Genomic DNA, 22,698 nt, shown 5'->3' with positions numbered 1-22,698 from the left:
CCACTCCGGGTCGGGGATGAGTTCCTGCCCCAAGTGGAGGAGTTCAAGTATCTCGGGGTCTTGTTCGCGAGTGATGGGAGAAGGGAGCCGGAGATCGACAGACGGATTGGGGCTGCGGCTGCAGTAATGCGGACGCTGCACCGGTCAGTCGTGGTGAAGAGGGAGCTGAGTGTAAAAGCGAAGCTCTCAATTTACCGGTCGATCTACGTCCCTACCCTCACCTATGGCCACGAGCTGTGGGTAGTGACCGAAAGAACGAGATCGCGGATACAAGCGGCGGAAATGAGCTTCCTCCGAAGGGTGGCTGGCCTCTCCCTTAGAGATAGGGTGAGAAGTTCGGCCATCCGGGAGGGGCTCAGAGTAGAGCAGCTGCTGCTCCACATCGAAAGGAGCCAGCTGAGGTGGTTCGGGCATCTGGCAAGGATGCCCCCTGGGCGCCTCCTGGGCGAGGTGTTCCAGGCATGTCCCACCGGGAGGAGGCCCCGGGGCAGACCCAGGACACGCTGGAGAGATTATATCTCTCGGCTGGCCTGGGAACGCCTTGGTATTCCCCCGGACAAGCTGGAGGAGGTGGCTGGGGAGAGGGAGGTCTGGACCTCTTTGCTTAGGCTGCTACCCCCGCGACCCGACTTCGGATAAGCGGATGAAGATGGATGGATGGATGGATGGATAGTTCAGGAGGACACACCTTTTGGAAGAAGTCTTGTGCTTTCTTCAAACGCGGTTCCCAGAAATCCACATCAGGGAAGATGCGTATCACAGCAAACTCTCTTTGTGGCCGAAGGCAGAAGTCTGTCCTGTGCAGCCAATGCCTGCTTTATGCTGTCCGTTCAGTGTTTAAAAGGACAGTTAAAATCCAGATACATCTTCCCACAACAGTCACACATTGTGAGTCCGTCTGGAGATGCTCCGAGTTCTGGAAAATTTGTGTTCACTAAAAAACCGCATAAACTTTGCTGCCATTGTCTCGGTGTAGGCCTTTCGTGCGTCCTCTTCATGTGTAACGCCCCATCTTGTTTGCACAGTAGACACAGACTTTTCGAGGTTACACACACGATTCACAACACTGGTGTGTCCAAACTTGTAGCAAGTACAGCATGCATCACTGAAGCTGCGACTCTCCCTGCACGCCAGCGAAACCAAGCAGGGGTCTTGTGCTGAAATCTGTGTTTGTTGTGATTCGTGCCCTGCTAAAATAGTGCCGCTCTCCCACAATGCATTGCGGCTTTACGTCAACTCCAAAGCCCTATAGAACCACATATTATAGAAGCCAAAGGTTCAAATTAGTTGGGAGCACCTTCACTTTGTTTTTCACAGAAAACAGTTCTGTATACTGGATACTAAATTGCGTTAACATCAACGGCTAACGTGTCTAACATAGTGTGAGAAATGCAAAAATAAAGAAATAACCAGGGGCAAATATGTTTTCTGTGCTCTGTATTTCTGCCGATGGCCTTTGGCTCAGAGCCCGTTACTGCTCATAATTACAACACACTTTTCTACCACAGTCAACAGCAGTGTTGGTCAAGTTACTTGAAAAAAGTAATCAGTAACTAATTACCGATTACTTCCCCCCAAAAGTAATCCCGTTACTTTACTGATTACTTATTTTCAAAAGTAATTAATTACTTAGTTACTTAGTTACTTTTTAAAAACACGATTTACAACCTGAAGAGGTGATAAAGCGATAGATCTTTCAGCCCAATTCTACTTTTTCTGCATAATCCATCATACAAAATGTAATCAAAGGGAAAAGTCTCTTTTTAAAACTTGTTTTATTAGTTTTAATCTTTTAACTTTATGCATCAAGCAAACATTTAATTATATGCAACATTCTCTGACTGGAAGAAATTAGTTTAACATTTAAACCTATTTTCTGCACATTCCAGCACATAAAATAAAATATTTTTTGTGTTTACACTCAGTCTTTCGAATAGATGCAAGTAAAACACAGCAGAACATAAATAAAACCAAGGACTCAGCGGTCCTTTGGCTCTATTTTCACCTGTAAAACAGGAGTGGCGTGGGCGGAGGTTTACCCTGGAAGAATCCGCGAGTTTCTCTGTGAGTTTCCCATTACGTCGTAGCTACTCGGTGCTTGTTTGGAAGTTTAGGGGTTTTTTCGCTGTAAAAAGAAGTTTTCTTCCCACGCACGATGGACGCTAATGTTTTTGTCACTTTTTATGGAATCAAACTCAAAGTAAGGTCAGTACTTCCACGCTTTAAACGCTGCACGCTCATACTCTCTCCCCTCGATATATGATCCATTGTTGATCTGCACACAGCTGTTGTCACGAACGGCGCACTCGCTTACGTCACTGTCATGAGACACAGTAACGCAGCGTTCCTACGGGAAAGTAACGGTAATCTAATTACCGTTTTTGCAATAGTAATCCCTTACTTTACTCGTTACCTGGAAAAAGTAATCAGATTAACGCGTTACTGCCCATCTCTGTTCAACAGTTACTGAAGTAAAAGGATCATTACGTGGAAATTCAGGGAGTCCCTCCGAGTCTCTCATAATCAGCTTGTTTTTTGTACAATATTATTATGATGAGGAGTTTTCTGAGTTATAGGCCCTCTATAGAGATATGTAAAAATGTTTCACTTTCTATTTTTTTTTTCCAGCAAGTACAGGTACAGACGTGAGCCATGTGAAGTTTGAAAATCGAAAAAAAGACCACTGCCATTCAGCCCACCGTGAGCTTAAATATGTGGCTACTTGAAACATGCTGTTGCATCTGATAGAGACCTTTTTTTACATACATTATGAAACTGAGTGCATCTAATGGCTGTGAGTCCTTCAGTGTCAGAATAGTTGGTGTCACTTCACAGACAGACACTTGGTGATTTTTCCTCCAGCTGTTTTTGTCAAGTTTAGATGTTTACCCGTGACTCATGCATGTTACAATAACTGATAAGCAGAGGTGTGGACTCGAGTCACATGACTTGGACTCGAGTCATTAATTTTATGACTTTAGACTTGACTTGAAAAAATGTTCTAAGACTGTGACTTGACTTGGACTTTTACACCAATGACCTGGGACTTGAATTGGACTTGAACCGGTTTACTTGAAAAGACTTGATATTTCACCCCAAATCTAAAATTTAACATGCATATTATATAGAAAGTGTGCACCATTAATTCAGTTCATTCATTCATTTATTCAAACCACACTCCGTACATATGTGTGCGTGAGCTGTAGCACAGCCAATCAAATTAACCAGATTTTTTTAAGAAGAAAAAAAAATGCTCAAAAATGCTGCAAAGAGTTATTTTTTTTCAGGTACATAAACTATGAAGTAGTCAACAAAAAACCGAAATGCAATATGCAAAACATGCAAGAAGAGAATCACAGACAGAGATGGAACAACTTCCAACTTTGTCCGACAGTTGAAGTTGCATAAAGAACAGTAGGTGGTGCTTCTCTTTTGCTACGATGGGATAGCTGACTTCATCTAACTAGCAAATGTTGTCCAGGCTACGTTGATGATACTGTTTGGTTTTAATGTGTATGATATTTTTGTCATGCTATTTTAAAGCCGGTCCTACAAGCGCATCCAAGAATAACATGCAGCTTATCTCAGAACTGTCGGTGAAAATTATTCTTGGAGCTAAGTTTAATTGAGCTGCATCTTATAGAGGTGCAATTTCACAATTTGTGTATAATTTCTAAGTTCACTATTTCGTCATGTGTTGAGAAAAACACAGATTTAAAAATCACATGGTCTAATATTTACATTTAGCATATAACTGCAACATGCTTTTTTCCGTTTTTTTTTTTTTTTAAAGACTCGAAAGGACTTGAAATTCAAAGTTTCAGACTTGTGACTTTACTCGGACTTTTACACCAGTGACTTGAGACTCGACTCTGACTTGAGGGTAAAGACTTGAGACTTACTTGAGACTTGCAAAACAGTGACTTGGTCCCACCTCTGCTGATAAGTCTAAATTGGTCATGGATGAGAGGTCGTTAAGAATGTATGGAGTAGATTGTACAGCGTGGCGTGGTAGTAGACGTGTGTGGACAATCCACAAAGGGAATAGAAAAGAAACTCGCAGTGAAATATTGACTGTGATGTCTTCTCTCTGCAATCAGAACCTGTCCATCAACACTGACCTCCATGCAGCTAATGGGAAGCGTGTCAAAGCTCTGGACATCTTTGCCTATGCGTTGGCTTTCTTTAAGGAACAAGCACTGAAGGTAACACATGTTTTCTGTTCTCTTACTCATGCAAAGTAATATTTTCTGCTTTGATTAAGCTTCTGTTGACAAACATTGGGAGATGTGTAGAATTTAAATCAAAGCAAAATGCATTGATTAGCAAATCCTTTAAGGCCTATTTTATTTTCTCATTCTGAATTTTATGCATTTTAGTGTCAAAGCTTTATATGTTAGTAATTCTGTTGGGCACACACTGAGCTTTAGCCTGAAGCCTGAAGCCCATTCATAAACACTTCACAAACTTGTGACATTATAAATTAAAGGGTACTACAGTGATAAAGCATGCACAGTGGACCAATCAGAGAGAGATGACTGCTTCTAAGCTCAGAGGTTCTGACTGGTGGCATGAACTCACAGTTAAACCTGAAATGCATAAGGATTAAGTGGCACGTTTAAATATTCTTTCAACAGGAGCTGAGTGATCAGACAGGCGGCGAGTTTGACAACAGTGATGTCAGATGGGTGATCACAGTTCCTGCCATCTGGAAAATGCCTGCAAAGCAGTTCATGAGGGAAGCTGCTTACAAGGTAGACTCCTCCCCCACTCACCCACAAATGTGGTGGTGATTTTAACATTAAGTAGAAGTACTGTTGAGTGTCGTTGTGTCCATACCTGTAAATCCATCCATCCATGTTCTGCTGCTTATCTGGGTTCCCAGTCACAAGGGCTAAAATCTAATCACAGATACCCAGACCTCCCTCTGCTTGGCCACTTCCTGGAGCTCTTCTTGGGGGTACACTGAGGTCACTCTAGAGATATAATCACTCTAACGTGTCCCGAATCTATAAAAATCCTCCTGCCAGCTGGACATGGCAAAAACACCTCACTTAGAAGATGTTGGGTCTGCCCCACATAGCAAAATTGGTATGGCCCAGATCTGGCCCAAACAATGTGCTTACACATGGCCCACATACCGCAAAGAATGACGGCCCTTTGGTGGCCCAGATCTGGTTTGCCAGATGTGGCCCACACATGGGCCAGCACAAGGCCAGTTGCAGACACGCTGGTGGTCCTGTGCTGGCCCATGTGTGGATTACCTCTGGCAAACCTGATCTGGGCCACCAAAGGGCCGTCATTCTTTGCGGTATGTGGGCCATGTGTAAGTTGTGTGCAGACACCCTGACCCTGTGTTGGCCCAGACCAGTTTCAGCTCTGGCCCCAGATGTCAGCCTAATGTGTAGCTTAACCAAGACATGTGCCGGAACATAATAGTGCAAAAGTAACATGACAAAACTCTGTTCAGACAGTGAATGGATTGACTCTTATATAGCACTTTTCTAGTGTCCCAGATTAATCAAAGTGCTCTATACAACATGCCACATTCACCCAGTCACATAATTTTCTCTAAACAGAGTGCTTCCTAACTACATTCATGCACATTCACACTCTTGACATGCAGACTGGAGGAGTCAGGGATTGAACCACTAAGCTTCCGATCAGTAGGTGACCTGCTCTACCTCCTGAGCTACAGCTACCCACTGGCAACGATGAGTAAACCGTCACTAGGTTTTGGATAAAGTGTACACTCACAAACCTGTCAAACTTGCATTTGAAACATTGGCTACCATAGCAGTATAGTATTGCAACATGGCATTTGGGTCTTCTAACTAAAATAGGAAAATAGGAACATAAATAGTGCCATCATTGCCAGACCTGACCCACATCTGGTTAACACACACCCTGCCATGACACCGGTCAGTCAGAAGTGCCGGCTTGATGCCAGGTCCAGGGACGACCTGTTTTTTATGGGCCTGGGCCACATACACCAAATCACAATTGGCCCAGATATGGCATGCCATCACATAGACAGTGCCATCTATGCCAGGCCTGGCCCATATCTGGATGACATACGTCTTATCATGCCAGAAGTCAGCCAGCAGTGCCTGCTTGATACCAGATCTGGGCCAGACCTCCTTGCTATGTGGGGCGCTTCTGCAGGCCCGCTAGTTCAGAGACTTATCACCCATGAAGAAAGCAAAACAAACAGTTCAACCGGTTTTAACTTGCTAGCAAGGGGAGCCTGTTTGCAGCGCCTCTGCCCTCGGTCTCAGACCACTCCAAAGAACCATCTTTCCCTGCAGCCTTTTATTCTGTGACACACAGTTTCACAAACACACATTGTAAAAAAAACCCTGTGGTGCGTCATAAAACTAAGGCACTGAGTGTGTGTTTGTATGCATGTAGAAGCATGCGTTTGTGGATGTGGGTGTTTTTGTGTGATTTCCTGCTGATCACAAAGGGTCCTCTTCCCTCACCCTGTGTATGGCTTAATCCCTCTAACGGTCTAACCATACACAAGCACAGGTGAGGTCATAAATGGCAAGAAGTAAACATCCTCACTTAATAAGAAAGCAGAACCTTCACGTAGGATGTGCCTGCAGTTAAACACTATAGCTATTGCGTCCCCCACCTAGATGTAGGGAAGGAACAGAAAAATCTGTAAACATACAGGTTAAAACAAGGTTTACAAATTTAAGTACTACAATGACAACATTTAACAATTTCAACCCAACAGAAGATGTCTAAGAAAATTCACATCTTGCCTGGTAGGCAAAAGGTCCTGTGTGAGGGGATGACTAAGAGCAGTCAGAATACTTGGATGACAAAACCAGAGGACCAGTTTACCTGGGACAGGGTTACAGAGGCCCCGCCCTGGCACCCAACCAGGGGCAGATTCTCAGGAGCGAGTGAGTGACCCTCCAATGTAATTCATATGTGACACAAGCGCCACAAAAACGGTGGACATTGAGGCAAGAATATACCTGCTCAGACTCATGGACCACGGCGGTTTTTTTGTAGCCATTTCTCCCATTGCTGCGTTTCAAAAATGCCGTTTTTGATTTTTGTGAACGAGACACTCTCGTGACTCATCTAGTGACACGGCTGACCAGCCAATCAGTGGCATGCAGTCTAACTACGTCACATTTTAGTACCTGCTCGGATTGCTTGAAACCCCAGCACACCTGGTACTAAAAAAGTACCTGGACCAACTTTGTTGGAAAATGACAATGGCGAGGTTATTCCTTCCCTATTGTAGCACGCTGCAAAAAGTTTAGAGATCAAGAGCTAACACAGTTAAAGGCAAAGCTTAAAGATTTAGAATAAGAGCATATAGTTCAGAAAAATCATTCTAGTATACAAGAACTCAGGAAAAGAAAACAACAAACAGGTCAAATGAAATGAGGTTTATAAAGCAACGTATTAGGAGGCAGGCCCAAAAGCATCATAACTGCTAGCTTAGAAAATAATATTCACGAGATTAAAGATCCATGAAAACAAACAGCTACAACCTGGATCATATTTAAAGAAAACAGTATTATAGGTTCCTTTACTCCCAACAAGCGCAGGACACCAAACACATAATTAATGACTTTTTAACCTCATTGGCATTCAGTCCCTCGGCATTGGTAGGATGAGCTCTTATTAGCGATCCTACTGAGGTAGGATGGATTTAAGGCGTCTCCTGTCGTAGACGGGCTGCCACTGGAACGGTACCAGTCTGTGGGGGAACATTTACTCTCTATTGTAGAGATTAATATTTTTCAAAATACAAGTCAGCTGGTAATCATTACAAATTAAATAATTGGGAAGAAAACTGGCTAGAGACTAACCAAGCTCTATGATGCTAATTATAGTTGTATCAGTAAGGCAATTACAGAAGACTCCCTATGGAATTAAATCAGTTCAAATGAATATGCTCAGATAATGCAAGAGATACAATAATATGGATACTGAATTAAAAATATCTCATGATTCATTTGGAATAACAAGAAACCGAGGGTGAAATTCTCTGTCTGCCTGAGGAGAGAGGGGGGCTGGGCTCCGCCTTTGTTAGGGTTTACTACTCTTATTGGCCTCTCGTATGTTGTAGCCTTATTATGAAGCCAAGTGAAAGAACATTGAACTTTCTGCAGTAGATAAACCAATACAAAGAAAGGCATTCATTCGATGGGTAACTCTGCCCCTTAAAATACGACTAAGGAAACAAAAACCTCTAACCTACAGGATGAATGAGGCCAAATTGCTCAAATATCTGGGATATGACTTTGCACCAACAATAGAGATGGTTCCAGCTTCTTTAGGTGTGACCTCCACATATAAAGTCACCAAACAGGGAACTATGTGACGTAACAGCCTGTGTCAAATATACAGACTGGAAAAATGATGTTTGTAGATATATCATCAAATCTGAGATTTTTTTGTGCAAAGGAATTAAGAATTCAGATCTTAAAGACGTATCGCACATTACTCCAATTTATATTAATACATGATGGCTTAATAAGTAGATACTTTAGTGTTACTTCACTGAGCAAGGACAACAGCGACTACATGAGACAACGATCAGAAAGGACATGAACATTTCCTGAGGATACTGGAAAATCTGCCTACAAAGTCAGGATCTACAAATGCCTGCACTTGCAGAGATTTTTGTTGGGAAAACATCTTTTGCTTCAAAGCAAAGCACACAGTTGATGGATGATGTGAACCCTGCCTTAGTTGTGCTTTAATCAACTGCAGTGGGCTTCTCATGATCCCAGGAGCTTCTTCCTTGTTGGTTGGAGGTTTCTTCCTGTTAAAAGAGAGTTTTTCCTTCCCACTGTTGCCAACTGCTTATTCAAAGAGAGTCATTTTATTGCTATGTTATTGCAGGATCGCACCATTACAGTTCAAAGCACTTTGAGGCGACTGCTGTTGTGATTTGGTACTATATGAATGGTACTATGTGGATGTCACATTTTGGGTTATTTACACCAAAATACTCAATTTTGCTCTACAAGGGCCTGATATCCACTTACGAGGACATTATGCTGCTACTGTTCTATCAAATTTTAAACAAATATCCTCGTATGTGGCTCTGATTTTTCATAAAAACTAAAATAATGTAAAAAAAAAAAAATCTGGTAATTCTTTGTTTTTACATTCATCGGGCCCCAATCAGCCCAAATATCAAAGAGAAATTAAAAATGCTGCCGTGGAAGAGTTCAGGTCTTAGGAGGTTAAATTGAATCAAACTCTTTTACATTTCAGTCTTAGATCAGTTCAGAGAAAACTTCTTGAAATTGTAGGAGACAATGCTGCTGTTTGCACCCCTCTGCACATTTAGAGGACAACGTCTGAATGCATTGTTGAGACCATGTTTTATAAAACCAGTGTTTCAGGCTTTGCATCTGTAAAAACATCTTCTTAATGTTATGCTTAGATGATAAATTAGCTCAAGTCAGACTTGAAATACATTGTTGGAAACCCTGAAGATGATGAGGAAAATGGAAGTTTAACAACAAACTGCTTGGTTGAAACAAGTCTTAACTGTTCAAACCACTAAATGGAAATTCTTACAAAGCAGACTTTTGGTATTAAATTTGTTTCAGGTGACATTTACAAGATCTGTAAGAGTCTTTGTTGATACCACGGCATCATGTTTGTCTCTGACTGCCAAACCCGTTGTATGGCTGTAGCTCAGGTGGTAGAGCAGGTCACCTACTAACCAGAAGGTTAGTGGTTTGATCCCAGTCTGCATGCCAAATATCTCAGGCAAAGGTACTACTCCTATGTTTTTCTGATGCCATCAGGGAACGTAAATGTTAGACATTTGAAACAGCGTATTAAAAAGTGAAGGAGGTAAGTTGTGTGAAGTGCTCAGAGTAGAAAAGCGCTGTATGAGAATCAGTCCATTTACCATGGCTGAATGCGCCTGGTACATGCGCTGGACACATGTGCTGCAGCTGTCCAAGTAAAAGTTAGCTGAAGGGAAAGTTGTTGCCCTGCTGGAGATCACTAAGTTTGGGTCAATACAAATTTGGTTTCCACTGTGCCACTCAGCTCCTACATTTTCCACGTCTCCAGCTGCTTTTAATTGGTGGCAGCATTAGTTACAGTAAAGCCACTGCTTTCTTCTCTAACTGCTTCAGTGCAGCTTCTCTGGACTTTCTGTTCAAAGCAGAGCGGCTGATTTTGTACATTTAAAGTAGCCATGAGATGAAGTAAGGAAAGAAAACTAAAGGAAATGTGAACAACGACACAAATGTGAGATGCAGTCGTTATCACTTTCATCTTTGTTTTGGTGGACTGTGATTTGTAACAGCTGCAGTTTTCTGTTCTGTGCTTACACTGCACGTGTCATTCCTCACCAGCAGTTCTTAATCACTGCTTCGTATCACAGCTAATGTGCAGCATTAGTCACAGCACATTCTTCACTCTTGATTGCAGCGTCGTATAATCGCCATATTATGCATTCATTGCATTCCTTGGCCTGTTGCTTCCTGTGAGTAGAAAAAGTTGTTAATTGAACTTTATTGTATTTAACTTGGGACGGCTGTAGTCAGATTTATTTTCAGTTCAGTTTTATTCTTATAGTCCTGATTCACAACACAAGGCACCTCAATGAACTCTGTATTTAAAGTTTGGCATATTGTTAGAGAGATAATCAAACAATGTTCCATCCACCTTTTTATTTTATTTATATTATTTTTTCCCCTCATTGTATTTTGTTTTCTCTTCTTACTTTTGCACCTTTGTGGTCCAGCTACCCAATTTCGCTGTGCAAGAAACTGCACAATGACAATAAAAAGCTCTAAGTCTCTCAGTCAGTGTTTAACAACAGTGGGAAGGAAAACTCCCCTATAAGAAGAACGAAACACCAGTAGAACCAGACTGAGGCACCCGCTGGGGGTGAGGATAAAACAACTAGAGCAGAGAGAGTGAGGACAAAAGGCGGCCTATGGGAAAAAGAGCAAGAGTTTAATATTTACTCATGATTAAATATAGTGGTGTCGAAAAAGGTGAGTGAAGGAAAAATGCTCGGTGTATGATGGGAAGCCTGCCAGCAGCCCAAGCCTATTGGAGCATTACTAAAGGTGGTCATTCAGCACTAACTAAAAGGAAAGCTTTAAAGCTGAGTGTGTGCCTGTTTCACTAATCCAAACTGGAAACTGGAGGCTCTGCCTCCCATTCTAATTTTAAAAATCCTAAAAACCAGAAGTACAACTGCAGTCTGAGACGGAAGTACTCTGGTAGTGATGATGATCAATTAAATAATCTATAAATACATGAATTTGCTTTTTTAGCTCCACTCCAAGTTAGGTGCACTAATAAGAAAGTGAAATCAGTCGCCACCGGCTGCATATATACAACAGCAAACAGCACCTGGAAAGAATGTGCAACAAACATGTGTGAGTGTTTGTGTAGATGTCTTTGACATCCTTATAGTGAGAGTGAGAAGCTGCAATAACACAACCAGGAGCCGCAGGACCCAGGAGACCATAGAGTACTGATCCGAGGCTACACATCACAATGACAACTGCGTGTCCACCCCAGGACTAAGAAGAGGGAGGCCCAGATGAAGCACCATGGCTAAAGATCAAGAGCCCTAGAAGACCAGAGGCAAGGGGCAGCCCACCCTGCCATAGGCCAGCCATCCCAGCATGAACGGGGCTGCAGGTGCCCAAAAACCACCCAACACCAAGCAGATCCACCTCCCACGTAGAAGAGACTGAGCCACCCCAGACCACAAACTAGGGTGCAGTAAGGAGTCAGCAAGTCCCAGACCACATCAGCCCTCTCTGAAGTGTGGGTGAGCAGCCTGCAGCAACTGTGCTGCGAGCTGTGTCCGTGTTATATGGTCCTGCACGCCTGTCCAAATGCTCTGGCAGTGAATATGTGAAGACACATGGTTTAGTTATGGTATCCCAGCCTCACCCAGCTGTGCCTCTTAGGGACTAGAAAGAGAATTCAATTTAAAATGATGTCTTTGCTAGACATGGAAGCAAATACATCATTTATACTCCTTACTTCCTTATACATTGCCAAGAAAACTGTTCTGATGAACTGGAAACCAAAAAACTGCTTATGTGTCAATCTATATAGAAATTTACTGCATGATCAAATTAATCAGGAGGAAACTTTTGCTTCTTCAAAAAACCAATGACTTTGTTTCTCTCTGGTCCCCACTGATCAGTTACATCACCTAGTGGGGGTGGGTGGCTGTATTTTCTTTTTCTGGTCAATATATTGTTGTAAGTTGGTGTTAGCTGAGTCTGTCAGAGAGGTGTTTATGCTAAACCTTTAACGCTGTTACAGGTCTTACTGCTAAAGCTAATGAAAGGCAAATCAGAGAGTGTTACGTTTCCACAGAGTGTTTGTTCCAGCTTTGTGTTCTGGCTTTTGTTTTGTAAACTTTTATTCTTGATGGTGTGTTTTTCTATTTAAAAATCCATATGCTTGTCTAGTGACCAGTCCATAAAGGGTTTATTAGGCATCAGTGAAAACAAATAGTGGATTTTTAATTGTTGCAGCTCTCTTCATGAGTGATGTAGTGATGTACGAATAACCAGAAGAAAAACTTCTATATACGCTAAATTGTGAAACAGTGTAAGTGTCAGACTAAAAAGAGGAAGGTTTTAATTGTAAATATTTTAATTGTGACAAAGCATAAGAGACCTGATGAGCTTGTAGCTTAAAAGAGAAAACCCCATTTTCTCAGGGGGCTGTAACCTATCCCACCTGTCACAGGGTCAAAGGTGAGGTACAGTTGTGACTAATAATTCAGCAAACACGGGGTACCTCAGTGTATACTACATGTGGACACAGTAGAAGAAGCTGAAAAGACAAAAGAAACCTTTTCTTGTCCTTTAAAGCTGAAGCGCATTGTGTTGTGCATATTCTTGTCTAGTCTGGTCTGGTATCCCGGGAAAACCCTGAGCAGCTGATCATCGCCTTAGAACCTGAAGCAGCATCAATCTATTGCCGCAAGCTCCGCCTCCACCAGATGGTGGACCTGGGCACCCAGACCACACAGAATGGCTTCAGCCCCTCTGACAATGTGGGCAGTGGGATGAGCCAAGGTATGTCTCATTAACAGATATAAGAGATTATTCTGAAGCCACGAGCATGTTTTCATTCATACATGCACACAGTCATGTTCAGTGTTTGATTTCCGATGGCAACATTGTTACTGGCATCATAACATTTTCCCTTATGTTGTTTTCTTTATAGCATCACCAGGTAATTATTACACAACTTTTCAAAAACGATTCAAACGCACACCAACTCGTTTCTTTTGAGTCTTCACATTTCCCTTTATTTTTGCTTCTTCTCTGAGAATTGTGTTGTACTAATCAGCTTCTTCAGATTTATTATCCATCAATCCGTACATTTTCTGTCACGTATCTAGGTCACGGGGGCAACAGTCTAGACAGAGCCCAGACCTCCCTCTCTCCACCATCTTTTCTAGCTCCTCTGGGGGACACCAAGATGTTCAAAAGCCAGCCAGGAGATGTAATTGCTCCAGTCTGACCTGGGTTTGCTCCCCGGCCTCATCCTGGTGGGACATGCCCAGCAAATCTCACCTAGGATGTGCTCAGGAAGCATCCTGGTTAGATGCCTGAAATGGCTCCTTTCCTTTTCGAATCTGAGGTTTGACTAATAGATCCTCTCCAGCTCTCTGGCATACATCCTCCCAGGGGGCTGAGAAGCTTGAGGCCCAAAAGTTGCAACACACTCTCTGGTACACCCTCTTGAAGAGGGTCAGCCAGTCCAGAGGCAGTGTCCTTGCAGTGTTGCAGATGCGTGTCAGCCATGCAACACTGCAACAGAAAGTTGGGAAAGTCAGGGTGAATCTTGGATGTTGGATAGAAAACACTCTGCTTCACGGCTGAGCATGTCAGTCCCTGCAGTCACATCCCCTCCACATTAGTGTTAAAGTTTCCCAGTATTAAATTCGGTTCTTTTGTATTCTTTACGGCCAAAAAGACACAGCTCAGAAGTGGTCCTGAACACAAAACACACAACCCCAGGTCTGAAGCACAAACGGAAGCCTAGGTATTTATACACTTGCTCTCTACGTCACACCACACTTTACGTTTCGATCAAACAGCCTAGTTGGTTTCACTTTCTACTGCAGTTACCACGCTTCTGCAAAAGCATGCAGTCTCCTGTCAGCACTTTTGGCACAGAGTGTACTCAGAGTTAGGCCTTTCTTATATAAAGCAATATAATCAGCATATAAGCATTTAAGATTATAAATGTAAACCTCAACACCAGTAAGACAGTCGAGTCATCAGGTGGGACCAGTGTCTCTCGCCCTCAAACACCAGTTTGGGCGCTCTCCCACCAAAAAGTGGACGGCACATATATCTAAAACCAGTTTCAGCAACTGGGGGTTGGACCACCAATACGTCCACCTTCAGCTGCTGCCTGGTCCACAGCGCACTGGTCCCCTGCAGCCCCTCCTGTGTGAAGGGGTACAACCATGTGGCTCGTTCGGGCTGAGCATGGCTGGGCCCCGCGGGCTAAGGCCAGACCACCAAATGCTTGCTCATGTTGCCCCCACTAACCCAAAACATAGGAATGTCATTTGCAATCGAAATCTGTGCAATAGTAATTAGGGCTGAAATTACATGAAATTTCAACCTCCCATCTGAGCAAAATGACTTTATGTTATGGTTTTATTAGGCCTGGAACGAGTTAAACATGTGGCCTGTTTTCTATGCTTCCACATTAAAAGCAGGACAGAATCGTTTCTAGTCTATCAAGCAGTGTGCCAATGATGCAAAGTGAAAATGTTAAACTGATCTATACAAAAAGGAGCAGCAATGAGCTCTCTGTGCTTTCTTTCTCACGTATTTAAGTTTTATTTGGTGCAAAGCATGTGTTCATCACCACAACCAAAACAGAAGACTTACAAGGTTTATCAGTCCTATCGTTAGTCTGCATAAAGACAAACTCCACATTCAAAGACTCATTTTGGCCCTGCTTGTTTCCATTTGCATTGTTGGGTCTTTTGTGTATCCATGGATACGAATGAGTTTGCTCTAGTTGTGCACCTTTGCAGCACACTTTTATACACGTGCACAAGACCAAAATATACTGCTTGTATACTGCATGTATACTGCATGTATACTGCATGTATACTGCTTGTATACTGCATGTATACTGCTTGTATACTGCTTGTATACTGCATGTATACTGCATGTATACTGCTTGTATACTGCTTGTATACTGCATGTATACTGCTTGTATACTGCATGTATACTGCATGTATACTGCTTGTATACTGCTTGTATACTGCATGTATACTGCATGTATACTGCTTGTATACTGCATGTATGATGCTTGTATACTGCTTGTATACTGCATGTATACTGCATGTATACTGCTTGTATACTGCTTGTATACTGCATGTATACTGCTTGTATACTGCATGTATACTGCTTGTATACTGCATGTATACTGCTTGTATACTGCATGTATACTGCTTGTATACTGCATGTATACTGCATGTATACTGCTTGTATACTGCTTGTATACTGCATGTATACTGCTTGTATACTGCTTGTATACTGCATGTATGATGCTTGTATACTGCTTGTATACTGCATGTATACTGCTTGTATACTGCATGTATACTGCTTGTATACTGCATGTATACTGCTTGTATACTGCATGTATACTGCTTGTATACTGCATGTATACTGCTTGTATACTGCATGTATACTGCATGTATCACAGTGCCAGAAAACCGATTCTGTTCGTCTGAAGATGGCAGTTTCAATGGTGACAGTTTACCTACCAATCATTATGAAATTGAAGCCATTGTTCATTATTAAGTAAATAGTGCTAGTTTATTGTGTATAATGGGGGGAAACTTGAATCCAGCTGAGTCTCAGGCTCAGTCTTGGATGTGTGATGAAATGTTTCTGACACTGACGACGTCCAGATGAACAAAATCAGCGTTCTGGGATTTCCTCACCTGGATGATCGAGCACGCATCATCATATCGCTCTAACACCTCGCTTCCTAAAAGGCATCATCAAAGCTTTAGAGTAACATATGTTCCATTCAGTTTGTAGGGTTAATGCTAAACAGTACACTGCCTGTACAACACAAGCATGAGTTCAGAATAGAAGAGTGTGAGTGCTGGCACCGCCTGCAGCTCAGACCTCGGCTACAGGCAGGCATGCTATAAAACACAGAAATGAATAGAAAAATCACAGAGTTTGTGTCATAGCTGTGTGAAGGCAGGAGGGAATGGTGAACCCAAGAGCAGGACTCACGGAGGCAAATGTGAACTCAAAACACCCGGCTTTATTGGGAGATTGCAGACTGAACAGAAAACTAACTAAACAAAGCAAATAAACTAACAGGCAGGCAAACAGAACACAGAGTCGAATGAGGGACGACGCAGACACTAAATACAAGAGGTGAACAGGACTAAGAGGAAACAGCTGGGAGGCACGGCTGACACTAATTACACAGATGAGACAGGGAGAGCACAAAACTGAGCACACTGACATAAGACACAGACCTTCAAAGTAAAACAGGAAATGCACAGACTGGACTCAGAGGGACATGCATCAAAACACAAAAACATGATCAGAACGAACTAGAACACAAGATCATAATAATAATAAACACAAAATGCTGAGTCAAATGACCCAGGACCATGACAGTTTGTAATCGTAGAGAAACCATTCATTGGTTTTGTCATATTCAAGCAGGAAGCACTCAGGGCTTCAAAGATTCAGAGCAATTGAAAACAGACCTTTGAAATGTGCGTTTTTGCAACAGACTGTACAATTCAGGTGACAATGAATACATCAGGAAACGAGTGTCACTGCATTTGGAGAACATATTTCTAGCTGTAACTGGATGCCTTGGAAATGGTCCCCCAGTACAAACAACAAAAATAAATAATAATATTAACCCTGTTGACATGCCTAAATGCAGTGAGATGCTGCCATGAGAATGGCTGATTAGAAATCTACCTGACAAAGTGTCCTGTAAGTGGTGACGGTCACTCCTCGGTGAATACGTCTCAGAGTAGTATTATTAGAAACAATGGTTTAAAGATGATTTAAAGACTTGGGTGCCAGTTCTGTCATTTTCTGAGCTTTCCTTGGAGATAGGAGAGTCCGTTAGTCCAACACTCTGTTGGAGGATCCCTGTGAAAAGTGCATGCATCTCATCTCACAGTACACACATGAGTCCATAACAAATAAGCTGTCAGAATATTAAAGACTATTGGAACACGACTGCAGTTTCCTTTGGATGTGGATTCCCACTGAAGCATATTCTTCCTCACATGGTTTAGTCCAAATCACACATCTGTAATGTTTTGTAATGTTTATGTTATTTCTATATTGATTGGTTTGGATTGATCTTTCAGGTATTATTTAGCCTGAGATTCTTGTACATAACTACTGATTGTCCATCCCTCTCTGCATCATGTGTAATTAAAATTCTTTATAGTTGGACTGAACATTTTCATCGTCAAAGGGACCTGCTCTGGTAAAAATGAAAGTTTACACTAAATGTTTTTAGAAAGATGAAGTCAGATAGCACTGAGTCTCTCTGTTAACAGGTTAAGTACCACAGGAGGGCGCAGGAATTAAACCTTTACTTAAAAAGCATCATTAGCTGTCTCAGCTAATCACAGAACGATCTCTAAGCTTCCTGTTAAACCTCAGTGTTTGTTACTACTCACGATAACATTTTATTAGAGAAGTAGCTGCATGCTGCAGGTGCTGCGCTGCAGTGGTTTGTATCATATCTGTCTAATAGACTCCAGTTTGTGCATGTAAATGGAGAGTCCTCTTCACACACTGAGGTTAATTATGGAGTTCCACAGGGTTCAGTGCTAGGACCAATTCTGTTTACATTATACATGCTTCCCTTAGGCAGCATCATTAGAAGACATAGCATACATTTATATTACTGTGATCTCTGGCTCTGTTTCAGCGTTTGTCTTTTTGACCTCGCACCTCTTCCCCAGCTGGTTGTGTCAAATGAGCCTCATTCCCAAGCCTGGTCCTGTTTCTTCCCATTTGTAGCACAAAAAGGACCCATCCACACAGTGCTGCAGGATGAGTGATTTTATTTACATGGTCTTTCTTTATAGCAGCTTTTCAGCTGCACATCTCTCTCTTCCAGGCCACGCCACCTTCTAAAACAGGAAAGTGTGATGGATGTCAGGTGTGCTGGCTGGCCTTTACACCTACTCATGTGCTAACTTTAGGCAGTCCTTGCTAAAGTCAGTTAAAAACATTTGTCAGAGCTGGGAACGCACCTAAATATTGCTCTAGGTCAGGGGTTTCACACGATGTAATTATTATGTGTGAGCCGAATCTTCACCCCTGCTGAGAATCCATGCAGGTTAGGGTGAGACTTTGACGGACACATCATGCAGCCAATCACATGCAAAGGCAGACTGGAATCGTACCATTGTGTGAAAGAAGGAAGTGGGGCAGATATTCCAAGACAGCAGGTGTAGTAGTACAGGCCAGGTACACAGAGACACTGAGGCATTTAAACCCAAGTGGGTCGGGAAAAAGGCAACGAGCGAAAACATAAAGTGAGCGGAATCTGTCTGCATTTCAGTGACGTGGAGACTTGATCGAATCAGGAGCTAAAGTCATAACCATTTTTATTTTCAGCAATTTTCCATCATGGAGAACAAAAGGTTTGACAATTGTCCAGGCCTTAAACCTCAGCTTAACAGACTTAACTTTGATCGGCCTCTCACCACGGACAAGCACAAGCATAAACTTTGGACCTTAAACTGTAAGTTTCACAGTTCTACACAAAGTAATTAAGAGCAATAAACAATTAACTCGTTGAACCTCCGTTCCCCTCACCGGGGGTAAAAGGGAGAACAGCTGGTTTAACAGGATGTACAGATCTGTTATTTAAACATAGATGTGTGGTATCCATGGAAACATCAGAATCTCAGCTAAAACCCCACAAAACCATGAAACAACAAAAACAGCTAAAACAGCAAACAAAGTTCAGGTAAACAGAGAAAAAGAGGATGTTCGCCCACAGAAAAGTCTTTAGTGGGACTGTCGGAACAGCTGTGACGTTTTCTCTAAACACTGTTTGAACCCTATAACACGGTGCATCAAAACTGGTCCACACATGACGGATCGGGACTCGGCACAGAGTAATATAGTATGCACGGTGACGTGCCTGGATGATCGCCATGAATTATACATCAGGGAAGCTGAATGGGCTAAGCTAAGTAGATGAGGCCGCCTGTAAAGGACCCTGCAGTCGGTTTGCTAAAGCTAAATGTGTGGTCGAGCTATTGGTTATAACATACAAAAAGCTGGAGTGTAAGCGAGAGTTAAAAATCTGCATTTTCATGCTTTATTCTTTTATCGTCTCTCCGGCTCATTCCAAACCAAACACGTGTGGATGGACACATCTGTGGGACTTCAGATCCCAACTGCATGTCGCTGGCAGTGGATCAAGTTTGCGACTGCAAATGCTGATTGGTTGATAAGACATAACCTCCCCATTATGCAAAAATCACTGGTATGCAGCACCTGTAGTTCAGGGTTGGTGACATCACCAACACGCTGCAGACCGTCTGTGGTGATAATGGAAAATACATAAACAGAGTTAATCTGCAGACGAAAAGGGAGTTTTGCCTTCCCACTGTCGCCAAACTGCTTGCTCGTGGAACGTTGTCCAATTGTTTGGGTTTTCTCTGTATTCTTGTAGGGTCGTTAACTTACAAGCTAAAGTGTCCTGAGGTGACTGTTTTGATTCGCATCTATATAAATAAGACTGAATAGATCCATTTTCCACTTAGATTCTGTGCATGACGTTGTATATCATGTTCTGTAGTGACTGTATGTATGTATGCCAACCAAATGACCCATTTAATAATCATTTTAATGAAACTGTTCCTGAAAAGATCTCTATAGAGATCCTGCTCATAGTATGGATTCATCGCAGGCTGCTGCTTGTCTCACACTCCACTGTATATGAGCCCCACAACTTCTCATAGCAACGCTTCCTGCCTTTATCAGACTCACCAGAACACTCTCTTTCTGTTAACAAGCAGCTAAGGAGCATGTACGGCGCAACCGGCAGAGTCGCACGTTTTTGGTGGAAAATGTCATAGGGGAGCTTTGGTCGGAGCTGGAAGAAGGTAGAGTCTCTCTCTTCTTTTACTCATCTGTTCTCTTTTACTTTAGGCTGCCTCCTTTGGCTCTTTCATGTACTGTCATCCTGTCATAGATTAAGAGATTATGATGCTGATTAAGGAATCAGCATCATAAACCTAATATTTAGAGAATTGGCACCAAACGTATAAAGAAATAAAAAAACTCAAGTGTTCAGAAACACTGACATAGTTTAAGCATCGTTCAGCTGCTGGCTTGGCAGAAGGTAGGGCCACACATTTGATTTGGCAGTTTCTTACCCTTCTGACACAACCACAGCGGGGATGTGTGTCCAGCATGGAGCCAAATAACACTGATGCAGTTTGCTAAATAAGTTCATTTGATTCCACTAACTGGGAAAGGCTGGATCAGCCAGAGGGACGCATTGCTGTGGTTGGTTGTTATGTTGTTGGTCATATCAGAATAAACAGTCACCTGACAGGATATTACAGCCTCCCTATAAAATTAGTTTCTGTTCCTTCAACACACACATGTGGTTTTAGAGCCACTTTAAACTGAGCTCGTTTTCATTTATTTTACAAACCTTTCCTTTTAGGTGGGAAAAGAGCCCAGCTGAAGAGGTTTTAAGGCTTATTCGGGATACCCATCGGCAGTGCAGCTCTATTAAATTAACACGTAAACCATTTGACTGGTTAGCAAACAACCAATCACAGCACAAACCACTGGAAAACCTGCTTTACAGGCTTGATAGCTCATTAGCATCTCTGCTCTTGAACACTGGACAAATGCTTACCTGCAGCTGACAGTATCAGTCTGCTAAACGCCGTCCTGCTAGCGAGCTTTAATAACCACGGGAGCTGTGGTTTCTGTGCTGTTCCCATGTCACAGCCGAGTGGCTGTGCTGTTACACACCCTTCATCTTTAAAAGTTCTAACTAAAAATTGAAGACTGACTTTAATACAAAGACTATAATTATTGCTTTCAACATGGATACATATTAACTTTTTGTATCATATTTGATACATGAGTTTCTGAGACCTGTATCTCATCAACATGATCAATATTTGCCATCATTTCAAAATGTTATGGACAAAACTCTTTTTTTGTCTAAAATTAACATCGTTGTTATCAAACAGTTGTCAAAAACACTCAATGTATCAAATGCAATACAAAACATACACATAATAAAAATATATCAAACACAACACGATAAAGCAAAAAACCCATTTTGTGGATTTTGTTATAAGGGTTCATAAACATCTCAGTTCTAAAAAATCTGAATTTTCTGGCTATTTTTTGATGGGTCTTACAGGGTTAATAGAGAGGCTATTAAAACTGTTAGCTCCACCTGTCCTGAGTGGTTTGCTTCCTTCTACACTGCCTCAGAACTGCGTTCACAAGGATTTAGGTCAGCAGTGCTCTCACTCCAGAAGCAGTAGTGCCAGACAATGTTCCTGTAGACGACACAGTGCATGCACTTTGTCTCATGCCACGCTTCTCGCCTGCTCACTTCTCTGTACAGGTGACCGATATGTGGTGGTGGACTGTGGTGGAGGAACAGTTGACCTGACTGTCCATCAGATCCGTCTTCCAGAAGGACATCTGAAAGAGCTCTACAAGGCTTCGGGTAAAGCACGTGTAGCGTAACACTTTGCTAAAGCATCAGACCGTGTTCATGTGACTCACAGCTGTCTGTTTTCTCAGGTGGCCCCTATGGGTCCATTGGGATTGACTATGAATTTGAGAAACTGCTGTGTAAGATCTTTGGCCAAGATTTCATTGACCAATTTAAGATAAAGAGGCCAGCTGCGTGGGTGGATCTGATGATTGCATTTGAGTCTCGAAAGAGAGCTGCAGCCCCTGACAGAACCAATCCTCTCAATATTAACCTGCCCTTCTCCTTCATTGACTACTACAAGAAGTTCAGGGGCCACAGTGTGGAACATGCTCTGCGCAAAAGCAAGTGAGTGTAAACAGAAAACCCAATCCTGGACTGACATGAGCGTCTGTATAATCCTGACACCAAAAAGATGCGCTCCTTTGCTTTTGATTCAGATTTAATCTGAATTATATTGACTCTGTGATTTCATGTTGCAATATTTCTTGATCATATTTGATTCTGTACATGATCCAAAAGGTTGATTCTGTTCATCTGGACGTTTTCAGAAACGTTTCATTATCATCAGGGGGCTTCTTCAGTCTCAGCTGACTGTGGGTTTCCAACCTTATAAACAGGACATCAGGGGACATCTCCCAGCCCACTGATGAACAATGGGCTGGGAGGCCAGTTCCTGAGTACCATTCTAAACACTACGTCCAGATGAGCTGCCTTTTGGGATTTACTGACCTGGATGATTGAGCATCCATCAAGACAGATTATGCACATATTAGTTTTTTTAGCTTGTCAACATCTTGACTAAGATGAAATTTTAAAAGTGTGAAAAAGTGTTTGTCCCCTTTATTCAGTTGAATTACTCTAGCAACCGCCAGGCCTGATTCCTGCCACACCTGTTCTCAATAAACCACTTAAATAGGACCTGCCTGACAAAGTGGAGTAGACCAAACG

General features: G+C 42.3%; 1 protein-coding gene across 10 annotated transcripts in view; it reads left to right on the top strand.

The window, feature by feature from the left end:
- hspa12a (heat shock protein 12A) overlaps positions 1-22,698 on the top strand; it is a 70,983-nt gene that overhangs the window by 40,008 nt on the left and 8,277 nt on the right. For 4 of the 10 annotated variants that reach the window (XM_040033844.1, XM_040033842.1, XM_040033849.1 and 1 more), the window contains 7 exons: positions 4,101-4,205; positions 4,638-4,754; positions 12,896-13,067; positions 13,219-13,227; positions 20,069-20,158; positions 21,655-21,759; positions 21,837-22,095. In XM_040033844.1, coding sequence (XP_039889778.1) covers positions 4,101-4,205; positions 4,638-4,754; positions 12,896-13,067; positions 13,219-13,227; positions 20,069-20,158; positions 21,655-21,759; positions 21,837-22,095 — 857 coding nt within the window. The remainder of the gene's footprint in view (positions 1-4,100; positions 4,206-4,637; positions 4,755-12,895; positions 13,068-13,218; positions 13,228-20,068; positions 20,159-21,654; positions 21,760-21,836; positions 22,096-22,698) is intronic. The other 6 variants (XM_040033851.1, XM_040033845.1, XM_040033847.1 and 3 more) reach the window with 4 other exon arrangements.

This window comes from Simochromis diagramma, unplaced genomic scaffold (assembly GCF_900408965.1).
Source record: "Simochromis diagramma unplaced genomic scaffold, fSimDia1.1 OVJJ01000176.1, whole genome shotgun sequence".
In the NCBI taxonomy this organism is placed as follows: Eukaryota; Metazoa; Chordata; class Actinopteri; order Cichliformes; family Cichlidae; genus Simochromis; species Simochromis diagramma.
This window is presented reverse-complemented; position numbering and strand designations above follow the sequence as displayed.